The sequence below is a fragment of the Macaca thibetana genome, chromosome 3, assembly GCF_024542745.1.
Source record: "Macaca thibetana thibetana isolate TM-01 chromosome 3, ASM2454274v1, whole genome shotgun sequence".
Lineage (NCBI taxonomy): Eukaryota > Metazoa > Chordata > Mammalia > Primates > Cercopithecidae > Macaca > Macaca thibetana.
In genome coordinates, this window is record NC_065580.1 from 143,914,301 (window position 1) to 143,926,501 (window position 12,201).

A 12,201-nucleotide genomic window follows, 5' to 3' on the forward strand; every position below is an offset into this window, starting at 1 on the left:
AAAGGAGTATGATGTCTGGGTCAAAGGAAGTGAGAACCCTGTTCTCTCCTCTGAGCTGGAACCCCCATTGGGGGTTCCATCTGGGAATGTCTCTTTGACGGGGACATGGACACTGGAGTGGGGGCTGGAAACCACATTCTAAGAGAATGACCTGAAAAAAAAAGAGGTGGGGTGAACCTTGTTCATCTTGCAGATTGTTTGGTCTGTGGATAAGATTGCTCTGCCTGATTTCAAGGGCCAGAAAGAAAACAGGGCATGGGAATCCTGGGGAGACAAGATTTCAGAGCAAGACAAAGGATGGTTAAAATTGTCCAGTGAGGAAAGGAAGACCTTGACAGGTAGTGAGTTCCCCATCACTGAAGGTGTTCAAGCATACCCTGGCAGTGTTGTGCGGGAGGAAATTCAAGCATCAAAGTGAAAGGGTGAAGGCTGGTGTGCAGGAGTTTGAACCAGCTGCTCTTTTAAGGGTTTAAGAGAACTCGTGTGGCCTCAAGAGCGATAGGTTTCAAGGATGGGTACGGGGGCATTTCCAGGTGTCCCCAGTGTGTGTCGTTGGCTTAGGGACATAGATTGGCTTCAATGCCTGCAATGGCCCCCAAGCATGGAGATGTCCTTGGGCTGGGCGTCTACTCATCCTCTGCTTGGGGTAGGGAGTATGATGTTGGAAGATGCCTGGTAGATGGGTTTTCCTTCAGTGATGCTGCCCAAGCCATCCTCCCCCAGTACAGAGCACTGGTGGGTCCCAGGTCACCCACCTGACCCCAGATGGTGCCTTCTGAGTTCTCCACCTGTTCCCACCGCAAGCGCTTGACACTCATGTGGCTGGTCTCACTGCGCCGGTGGCCCAGGCCCCGGGACAGCATGGGGGGTGCACAGGGCACAGGTGGAGGCAGGGGCGGTGGGGGTGGTGGAGGGACTGGGTGGCTGAGTTGGGTGAGGGGCTTGGTCAGCGCCTGAGCAGGGCCCCGGGAACCATCAGAGCCGCGGGAGCTGGGCTTGGGGTCATGGAAAGGCAGGGGTGGTGGTGGAGGGGGGCTGAGTGGGGGTGGGGGGATGTGGTCAGAGATGGAGGAGTAGGTCAGGGAGCTGCCTTCTTCACTGCTGCTGACACAGTCGCTGGCGCTGCTCCGCTCATTGGTTAAGAAGCTGCCCTGGTCATCATGGAAGCTCATCTGGTGGTGGGGAGAGAGGCAAGGGGAGGGTGAGGCTGGGCCCAGAGAGACTAGAGCAGGTGCAAAGTGAAGGATCATGGGATAGCCTGGGACAAGGATAGGGCCGTCTCACGGGTTAGCATCAGCCTGTGAGGGGGACAGCCTAGGATAAGGATAGGACTGTCTCATGGGTTAGCCTCAAGCTGTGAGGGGCATAGCATGGGCTAAGGATAGGACCCTCTCATGGGTTAGCCTCAGGGTGTGAGGGGGATAGCCTGGAATAAGGATAGGACCCTCTTACAGGTTAGCCTCAGGCTGTGGGTGGGATAGCCTGAGCTAAGGAATGGGCTAACCTGGGACAGTGAATACGGGCTAACCTCAGACAAGGAGCATGATAACCTCAAACAGGAGATAGGGTAACCTGGGGCAAGGAGTGGGATAGCTTGAGCCAGGGAGTGGGATAGCCTGGGGAAGATCCCAAGGGCAGCAGGCCCCTTCAGGAGCCCAGGAACACTATTGCTTTGCGGACCGCCACACCTTGCCTCACCCGCCTCCCTCCACACCTGCTTGCGTGCCCACCTCCTCGTAGTCATTCTCGGGGGTCAGGAAATCATCCACGATGGTGACCCGGGGGCCCAACTGCTCGCTCAGCACGTCCAGGAAGCGGTCAGTATCACGGCTTCGCACAGGGTGGGAGAAGGTGAAGAGCTTCCTGCGGCTGGGCGGGCGGGCGGGGTCCGGGCTTGGGGGGCTGTCAGGGCAGATGGGCCCGGGGCCTGGCTGTGGGGAGGGCGCCCTGCTGCTGTCCAGGCTGGCGTAGGGGTGGGACTCAGAGCTGCTGGGGGAGGCCAGACCCCCTGAACACAGCGGGTGGTAGCAGGGGGAGGGCAAGAGTCGCTCGCTGGGCCACGAGACGCCGGACAGGGTCCTGGGCCCTGGAGGGGGGATGGAGTATGAGGATTCCTCTTCAGCCAGCCCTGGGGTTCCAGGTGCAAGCTGGAGAGAAGGCCCTAGGGCAGGCTGGCTCTGTGTCCCGGGCCACTCCCCTTTCCCTCTCTGGGCACAGTGCAGGAAGACCCTGGGCGGCCCTGCCTTCCAAGCATGACCAAAGGCCAGACCCAGTGAGCAGGAGCATTGTTCAGCCTCAGGACAGGCTGGATGCCAGCTCACCTTGGAATGGTCACCAGGGGTCCCAGCTGGGAGCCACTGAACACCACTAACTCAAAGGGTGGAGGGGCTTCTCTAGGGCCCAGACCCAGAGTCATGGGGCATCTCGCATGCCCAGAAAGCCCTGAGATGACAGGAGGATCTCCCAGGGGTCCTGCCTTCTGAGCTGCAGAGCAACTGTCTTCCCAGCTGTGCCATTCACAGGACAACACGTGCACTCGATAGTTTATCCAATAACCCCTTGCTAACTCGGGGACTTCTTCAGAAACAGTCATCTGCCAACATCTGCCTTCTTTCTTTTTCTTTCTTTGTTTCTTTTTTTTTTTTTTTTTGAGACAGATTCTTGCTGTTGCCCAGGCTGGAGTGCAGTAGTGCAATCTCAGCTCACTGCAGCCTCTGCCTCTCGGGTTCAAGCGATTCTCCTGCCTCAGCCTCCTGAGTAGCTGGGACTATAGGCACGTGCCACCACGCCCGGCTAATTTTTTTGTATTTTTTGTACAGACAGGGTTTCACCGTGTTAGCCAGGATGGTCTCAATCTCCTGACCTCGTGATCCACCCGCCTCAGCCTCCCAAAGTGTTGGGATTACAGGCGTGAGCCACAGCGTCCGGCCTCTTTTTCTTTTTTAAGATAGGGTCTTGCTCTGTTGCTTACAGGCTAGAGTGCAGGGGCTCGATCACAGCTCACTGCAGCCTTGAACTCCTGGGCTCAAGTGATCCTCCCAGCTCAGCCTCTTGAGGAGTTAGGACTACAGGCATACGCAACCATGCCCAGCTAATTTTTTTTTTTTTTTTTTTTTGTAGAGATGGGGTCTCACTATGTTGCCAGGGTGGTCTCAAACTCCTGGGCTCAACTGATCCTCCTGCCTTGGCCTCCCAAAGTGCTGGGATTACAGGCACAACCCACGGTACCCAGGCTACTGTCTTGATCCACAGCTGAGGTGAGGGTCACAGGGCCATGGGAGGGACTGGGACAACACTGACCCTGATGGAGCAGAGAAGCAGCTCCAGGGCTGAGCCTGGGGTGGAGGGAAACACCCAGACAGTCAAGAGGACAGAGGCTGGAGCCCTACCTGCGGTGACTGCCGGGCTGGGGCCCGGAGGGGAAGCCCGGGATTTGGACACGGTCCCCATCTTCCCTTTGAAGCTGCTGTTCAGTCGAGACTCGAGCTCTGCATAGACGGCTGACATCTGGAGGGAGGCGGGGGTGAGTCCAGCCCACCCTACTTCTCCTCATGGCCCTAATGTGGCCTCAGAGGCCAGGCCTGGGTGGGCCGGGAGGCAGGGATCTGCCCCAGCCTGAAGCAGCCCCTTGGCCTGGGTCTCCTGGGCCCAGTTCTACGGACCGTCCATTCCCCGCCCCCTATTGACCCCACCTGGAGGGCAGTGAGAAGGTCTCACCATCTTGGGGTTGGGGGTCTCAGGGAGGGAAGTGCCATCGCCCGCTTGGCGCTCGCCTGGGATCAGGGGAAGAGGCATCTCAGGGCACTCGCCAGGACCTACCGAGGAACAATGTCATTACGGTAACGATGTCTGTACGGTAATGTATCTGAGCTCTAAGGCTCAGGCCCCGGCCCAGAACCAACAGGCCCCACAGACCCAGGAGGGCCAATCCTGAGCCCTGCTTAGCCCCATTCCCTGGGATTCCCCACCTCACCAAGCCCATTTTGCAGGTGGAAAAACTGAGCTCCTTTCATACCCTCCCCCCGACACCGGCCTTACCGCAGCTGAGGCCAGCCTCCAGGCCCTGGGACCGGAGGCTGCGGCGGCACATGGAGGAAGCCCGCATGGAGCTCCGCGGCTGGGGCTCGGGTGTGGGCTCCGGCTCCAGGTCCAGCTCAGGCTCCGGCTCTGCTGTGGGACATGCAGGGAATATGGGGCCCTCTTGTCCTCTCAGCCAGACAAGGGACCTCCAAAACAGAGAGGGGAGGGCAGATGTCATCTGCACCAATATGCGGACCCCAGGCTATGGGGTCTGCCCTGCTTGCCTCCAGAACAGCTCTTGAGGGGAAGCCCCGGGGCAAGAAACCAGGTGCCAGGAGTGGCACCAAAATGCAGCGAGCCTGAGCTCGGGGGCCTAGCAGAGATCTCATGACAACAGCTTCCAGAGTCTCAACTCCCTGTGCTTGCCCCAGGCCAAGTCACTGCTGCCCAGAGAGGATTATGGGCAAAATAGGTTTTTTTTTTTTTTTTGCTTTTTTTTTTTTTTAGACTTAGTTTTGCTTTTATTGCCCAGGCTGGAGTGCAGTGGCGCAATCTCAGCTCTCTGCAACCGCCACCTCCCAGGTTTAAGCGATTCTCCTGCCTCTGCCTCTCGAGTAGCTGGGATTACAGGCGTCCATCACCACGCATGGCTAATTTTTGTATTTTTAGTAGAGACAGGGTTTCACCATGTTGGCCAGGCTGGTCTCAAGCTCCTGACCTCAGGTGATGCACCCACCTCAGCCTCCCAAAGTGCTGGGATTACAGGCATGAGCCACTGCTCCCGGCCAAAATAGAAGTTTTTTGAGCTTAGGCAGATATGTAAGACATGTGCTGTCCAGCACGGAGCCCAAGCTTCTTGCTAAAACCCTAGCAAGTTGTGGGTCCCTGGGACTGCAGCTCATGGGCACAGCAACTCTGCAGCAGCTCCTCCCCTCCCTTCCCCTCCCCTCCCCTCCCCTCCATCCCCTCCTCTCCCTTCCCCTCCCCTTCCTTTTCAACTGAGTCTGGCTTCCTTCCCTCCCTCCCTCCCTTCCTTTCTACCTTCCTGTCTGGCTTTCTCCTCCAGGCTGGAGTGCATAATTTCAGCTCACTGCAACCTCCGCCTCTTGGGTTCAAATGATTCCCGAGCCTTAGCCTCCCAAGTAGCCGAGACTACAGGCATGCACCACCACACCTGGCTAATATTTTGTATTTTTTTTTCAGTAGAGATGGTGTTTCACCATGTTGGCCAGGCTGGTCTTGAACTCCTGATCTCAGGTGATCCACCCGCCTCAGCCTCCCAAAGTGCTGGGGGATTACAGATGTGAGCCACCACGCCTGCCATTTTTTTTTTTTTTTTAGACAGGTCTCACTCTGTCCCCCAGGTTGGAGTGCGATCAAGGCTAAGTGCAGCCTTGAATTCCAGGCTCAAGAGACCCTCCTGCCCCCCCAGTAGCTGGGATTACAGGTGCATGCCACCATACCCAGCTAATTAAAATTTTTTTTTTTTTTAGAGAAGAGATCTTGCTATGTTGCCCAGGCTGGTCTCCAACTACTGAACTCAAGTGCTCCTCCCACCTCATCCTCCCAAGTAGCTGGGACTACAGGTGCACGCCACCACACCTGGCTAATTTTTTATTTTATTTATTTATTTTTTTTTTGAGATGGAGTCTCGCTATGTCACCCAGACTGGAGTGCAGTGGTGCGATCTCAGCTCACTATAACCTCCATCTCCCGGGTTCAAGTGATTCTCCTGCCTCAGCCTCTCAAGTAGCTGGGATTACAGGTGCGTGCCACCACGCTTGGCTTATTTTTGTATTTTTGGTAGAGACGAGGTTGCCCCAGTTGGCAAAGCTGGTCTCAAACTTCTGACCTCAAGTGATCCACCTGCCTCGGCCTCCCGAACTGCTAGGATTACAGACGTGAGCCACCATGCCCAACCACCCCTGGCTGATTTTTAAGTATTTTGTAGATATGGGGGTCTCGTTGTGTTGCCCAAGCTGGTCTTGAACTCCTGACCTCAAGCAATCCGCCCACCTCAGCCTCCCAAAGTGCTGGGATTACCGGCGTGAGCTACCGAGCCTGGCCTGCAGCGGGTTTCATAGCAGGGGCAGGGTGCCTAGACCAGGGTAGAACACAAGTTCCGCACACCTTCCATCCACATGGCCTGCATGCTGAGTGCAGGGGTTTGTGGGCATTCGAAGGGCACGCTGAACACACTGGTGGCAGCCACACGTGGCACCGCAGGCCTGTGTATGTGCAAGAAAGAGTACACTGGGAGCCACTGGCCAGGTGGGATGCGGTTGTGGGCTCACAATCCTGGTGATGGTGTTGGCATGTCTGTAAACGGCAACCACATGAATTTCTTTTTTTTTTCTTTTCTTTCTTCTTCTTCTTCTTTTTTTTTTTTTTTTTTTTTGAGGGCAGTAGCTCGATCATAGCTCACCGCAGCCTCGATCTCCTGGACTCAAGCCATCTTCCCACCTCAGCCTCCCAACTAGCCGGGACTACAGTTGTGCATTACACCTGGCTAAATTAAAACGTATTATTTGTTTATTTATTTTTTTGGTAGAGACAGGCTCTTGCTATGTTGCCCAGGCTAATCTTGAACTCCTGAGCTCAAGTGATCCTCCCACCTCAGCCTTCTAAAACGCTGGGATTATAGGCGTGAGCCAGCGCGTCCAGCCTTACACAAGTTCCTTGATCTGTGCCACGCTTCTCAGAGTACTGAGCACAGCCGCTGAGATCACTTCCATTTTGTGGGTGCAAATACTGAAACCATAGGTGGTCAGGTGCAGTGTCTAAAGTCTCAGGTTATGCTGTGTATGCCACATAAAGGTCACGCTGGGAAGGCACATCCGTGGGGCCACATGTGGGCCTAGCCCTGGTGTATTGTGGGTGTGTACGAGCATGGCTGCGGACACATCTATGTGGGAGGAGCCCAAATCGGCTGTAAGACCCCATAGGTGAGGCCACATGCAGTGGCTCACACCTGTAATCCCTGTGCTTTGGGATGCCAGGGCAGGAAGATTGCTTGAGCCCAGGAGGTTGAGGCTGCGGTGAGCCGTGATGGCACCATGACACTCCAGCCTGGGCAACAGAGCAAGACCCCATCCCCCAAAAAAAAAAAAAAAAAAGGGCCGGGTGTGGTGGCTCACACCTATAATCCCAGCACTTTGGGAGGCCGAGGAGGGCGGATCATGAGGTCAGGAGATAGAGATCATCTTGGTTAACACAGTGAAACCTCTTCTCTACTAAAAATACAAAAAATTATCTGGGTGTGGTAGCATGCGCCTTTAGTCCCAGCTACTCAGGAGGCTCAGGCAGGAGAATCGCTTGAACCGGGGAGGTGGAGGCTGCAGCGAGTCGAGATCGCGCCATTGCACTCCAGCCTGGGGCACAGGAGCGAGACTCCGTCTCAAACAAACAACAACCAAAAAAAACTTCACAGGTGAGAACAGGTGTCTGGATGTTCACCTGGTGAGCTGGACAGTCAGCAGCTACAGGCAGGGAAGTGGCAGGGGAGAGGACGCTTACCTGTCATGGCCGTGTAGCCCAGGAAGCATGCGATTTTCTCCTGGCAGAGCTCCTGCTCCTCATAGGTCAGCAGCTGGTAGATGAACTGCCACAGGACCTGCTTGGCAGGGGTGTCCAGCACAGGGTAGACGTCAACGATGAGGGTGTCAATGTTCCTGGGGGAAGGTGCAGGAACGAGAGGCTCAGTACTCACGGGCTTACTATGATGCACAGAGTGGGGGTAGACAAGATGGGACTTCCAAGCCACAGTGTCTGCCCTCATGCTCTATCCCTGCCCTTGAAAGACAGAAGGGGGGCTGGCCACGGTGGCTCATGCCTGTAATCCCAAAACTTTGAGAGGCTGAGGCAGATGGATCATTTGAGGTCAGGAGTTCGAGACCAGCCCAGCCAACATGGTGAAACCCCGTCACTACTGAAAATACAAAAATTAGCCATGCGTGGTGGTGCACACCTGTAAGCCCAGCTACTCGGGAGGCTGAGGCAGGAGAATTGCTTAAGCCTGGGAAGTGGAGGTTGCAGTGAGCTGAGATCGTGTCACTGCACTCCAGCCTGCGAGACAGAGTGAGACTCTGACTCAAAAAAAAAAAAAAAAAAAAAAAAAAAAAAAAGAGAGAGAAGTGGGCAGGAAGGCAGGCTCCAGGGATAGGGTAGCCAGACTCCAATCTCAGCTCTGCCACTTACCAGCTAAGTGACCTTTCTCAAGTGACTTACCTTCTCTGTGACTCAGTTTTCTCATCTGTAAAATGGGGATAAAAATAGCATCTACCTCATAGAGCTGTTGTGAAGATTAAAACGTATAGAAGAGGCCAGGCATGGTGGCTCATGACTGTAATCCCAGCACTTTGGGAGGCTGAGGTGGCTGGATCACCTCAGATCGGGAGTTCAAGACCAGCCTGGCCAACTTAGTGAAACCCCCCTCTCTACTAAAAATACAAAAATTAGCTGGGCGTGGTGGCATGTACCTGTAGTCCCAGTTACTCAGGAGGCTGAGGTAGAAGAATCGCTTAAACTGGGAGGTAGAGGTTGCAGTGAGCTGAGATTGCGCCACCGCACTCCAGCCTGGGTGACAGAGCAAGACTCTGTCTCAAAAACACAAAAAACATATAGAGCAGGCCACGCACGGTGGCTCATGCCTATAATCCCAGCACTTTGGGAGGCTGAGGTGGGTGGATCACAAGGTCAGGAGATCGAGACCACGGTGAAACCCCGTCTCTACTAAAAATACAAAAAATTAGCCGGGCGCGGTTGTGGGCGCCTGTAGTCCCAGCTACTCGGGAGGCTGAGGCAGAAGAATGGCGTGAACCCGGGAGGCGGAGCTTGCAGTGAGCCGAGATCGCGCCACTGCACTCCAGCCTGGGCGACAGAGCGAGACTCCGTCTCAAAAAAAAAAAAAAAAAAAAAAAAAATTAGCCAGGCGTGGTGGCACATGCCTGTAGTCCCAGCCACTGGGGAGGCTGAGGCAGGAGAATCGCTTGAACCCGAGAGGCGGAGGTTGCAATGAGCTGAGATCATGCCATTGCACTCCAGCCTGGGCAACAGAGCAAGACCTCGTCTCAAAATAATAAATAAATAAATAAACAAATAAATAAATAAATAAAGAAGTAGGAGAACATCTTTTGACCCAGAAGCAGGGAAGAATTTAAAATTTCAAAAGCCAGGCCGGGTGCAGTGGCTCACACCTGTAATCCCAGCACTTTGGGAGGCCGAGGCAGGCAGATCACGAGGTCAGGAGATCGAGACCATCCTGGCGAACACGGTGAAACCCCGTCTCTACTAAAAATATAAAAAATTAGCCGGGCATGGTGGCGGGCGTCTGTAGTCCCAGCTACTCGGGAGGCTGAGGCAGGAGAATGGCGTAAAATGGCTGAGGCAGGAGAATGGGAGGCGGAGCTTGCAGTGAGCCGAGATAGTGCCACTGCACTCCAGCCTGGGGGACAGAGCGAGGCTCCGTTTCAAAAAAAAAAAAAAAAAAAATTCAAAAGCCAAAACTGTGGGCAGCAAGTCACCCAGGTGCCTAGGCTAGAGACTGAGGGCACAAGCTCTTCCAGTATAATAAAGAAAATATATAGAATAAGAATAGTTATACTAGAAATAGATTATAGATATGATTATATGTGAATATTATTAATCATTAGTTTATAGCATTACTGTTTATTCCAATATTATAATAATCTTTGTTCTACAATTATAACCTAGGAAAAACCAGGCCATACAGAGATAGGAGCTGAAGGAACACGGTGAGAAGTGATCAAAAGACTAGTGTGGGCCGGGCGCGGTGGCTCAAGCCTGTAATCCCAGCACTTTGGGAGGCCGAGACGGGCGGATCACGAGGTCAGGAGATCAAGACCATCCTGGCTAACATGGTGAAACCCCGTCTCTACTAAAAAATACAAAAAACTAGCCGGGCGCGGTGGCGGGTGCCTGGAGTCCCAGCTACTCGGGAGGCTGAGGCAGGAGAATGGCGTAAACCCGGGAGGTGGAGCTTTCAGTGAGCTGAGATCCGGCCACTACACTCCAGCCTGGGCGACAGAGCGAGACTCCATCTCAAAAAAAAGAAAAAAAAAAAAAGACAGACTAGTGTGAGCCCTTTGTTGCGCCTGGACAGGGCCACTAGAGGGCTCCTTGGTCTAGCGGTAACGCCAGTGCCTGGGAAGGCACCCGTTACTTAGACCAGGAAAGGGAGTCTATCTTTCCCGGGAGAGTTAGAGAAGACTCTGCTCCACCACTTCTTGTGGAAGGCCTGCCATCAGTCAGGCCCGCCCCCAGCCATCCAGAGGCCTAATAGTCTCCCTGTGATGCTGTGCTTCAGTGGTCACGCTCCTGGTCCGCTTTCATGTTCTGCCCTGTACACCCAGCTCCACCTCTAGATAGCAGTAGCAGAATTAGTGAAAGTACTAAAGTCTTTAAAATGCATAGAAGAGGCCAGGCGCGGTGGCTCAAGCCTGTAATCCCAGCACTTTGGGAGGCCGAGACGGGCGGATCATGAGGTCAGGAGATCGAGACCATCCTGGCTAACACGGTGAAACCCCGTCTCTACTAAAAAATACAAAAATCTAGCCGGGCAAGGTGGCGGGCACCTGTAGTCCCAGCTACTCGGGAGGCTGAGGCAGGAGAATGGCGTAAACCTGGGAGGCGGAGCTTGCAGTGAGCTGAGATCCGGCCACTGCACTCCAGCCTGGGCGACAGAGCGAGACTCTGCCTCAAAAAAAAAAAAAAAAAAAAAAAAAAAAAAAAAAAAAAAATGCATAGAAGAAATAATGACGGCCGGGCACGGTGGCTCAAGCCTGTAATCCCAGCACTTTGGGAGGCCGAGACGGGCGGATCACGAGGTCAGGAGATCGAGACCATCCTGGCTAACACGGTGAAACCTCGTCTCTACTAAAAAAAATACAAAAAACTAGCCGGGCGAGGTGTCGGGCGCCTGTAGTCCCAGCTACTCGGGAGGCTGAAGCAGGAGAATGACGTGAACCTGGGAGGCGGAGCTTGCAGTGAGCCCAGATCATGCCACTGCACTCCAGCCTGGGCAACAGAGCGAGACTCCGTCTCAAAAAAATAAAAAAGAAGAAATAATGACGTAAGTTGTCCCCTCTTTCTCTCCACCTCAGCTACCAAATAGGGAAGGGCCCCCTGTCTGGTGGACACGTGACTCATATGACCTTACCTATCATTGGAGATGGCTCTCACTCCATGCCCTGCCCCTTTGCCTTGTACACAATAAATAACAGCACGGCCAGGCATTCGGGACCACTACTGGTCTCTGCGTTTTGGTGGTAGTAGTCCCCCGGGCCCAGTTGTCTTTTTTTCTATCTCTTTGTCTTGTGTCTTTATTTCTACGATCTCTCGTCTCCACACACGAAGAGAAAAACACACAGGCCCTGTAGGGCTGGACCCTACACAAAACTATAGGACCAAAAATGTGGCGAGTTTGATTATGCAAAAGCAAGGTTATCTATTCAAGGAAGCCCAACATAGACACATTAATATTAGACACAACAGACCTAACAACAGAAGTAACAAATGGGAGAGAAATTTACAACATGCAAAATCAAGGAGAAATCAGTATCTAAAATATACAAAGGTGTCCAGCTGTCGTGGCTCACACCAGTCATCCCAGCACTTTGGGAGGTTAAGGCAGAGGAATCACCTGAGGTCAGGAGTCCGAGACCAGCCTGGCCAACATGGTGAAACCCCATGTCTACTAAAAGTACAAAAATTAGCCAGGCATGGTGGTGGGCGCCTGTAATCCCAGCTACTTGGGAGGCTGAGGCAGGAGAAACACTTGAACTGCGGAGGCAGAGGTTGCAGTGAGCTGAGATTGCGCCGCTGGACTCCAGCCTGGGCAACAGAGCAAGACTCTGCCTCAAAATAAATAAATAAATAAAACAAAATATACAAGGGGCTGGAGGCAGTGGCTCATGCCTGTAATTTCAGCACTTTAGGAGGCTAAAATGGGCAAATCACTTGAGCCCAGGAGTTCAAGACCAGTCTGGGCAACATGGCAAAACCCTGACTCTACTAAACAAAACAAAACAAACAAACAAACAAAAATTAGCCGGGCATGGTAGGTGAGCGCCTGTAGTCCCAGCTACCTGGGGGGCAGAGGCACAAGGATCACTTTAGCCTGGGAGTTCGGGGCTGCAGTGAGCTGTGTTTGTACCACTGCAC

At 53.7% G+C, this 12,201-nt stretch overlaps 1 protein-coding gene across 1 annotated transcript in view; it reads right to left on the minus strand.

Moving 5' to 3' along the window:
• GRID2IP (Grid2 interacting protein) overlaps window positions 1-12,201 on the minus strand; it is a 44,461-nt gene that overhangs the window by 11,097 nt on the left and 21,163 nt on the right. The window contains exons 7-12 of the mRNA XM_050784189.1: window positions 7,537-7,691; window positions 4,039-4,167; window positions 3,718-3,815; window positions 3,390-3,507; window positions 1,731-2,086; window positions 756-1,172 (exon numbers count right to left, since the gene is read on the minus strand). Coding sequence (XP_050640146.1) covers window positions 756-1,172; window positions 1,731-2,086; window positions 3,390-3,507; window positions 3,718-3,815; window positions 4,039-4,167; window positions 7,537-7,691 — 1,273 coding nt within the window. The remainder of the gene's footprint in view (window positions 1-755; window positions 1,173-1,730; window positions 2,087-3,389; window positions 3,508-3,717; window positions 3,816-4,038; window positions 4,168-7,536; window positions 7,692-12,201) is intronic.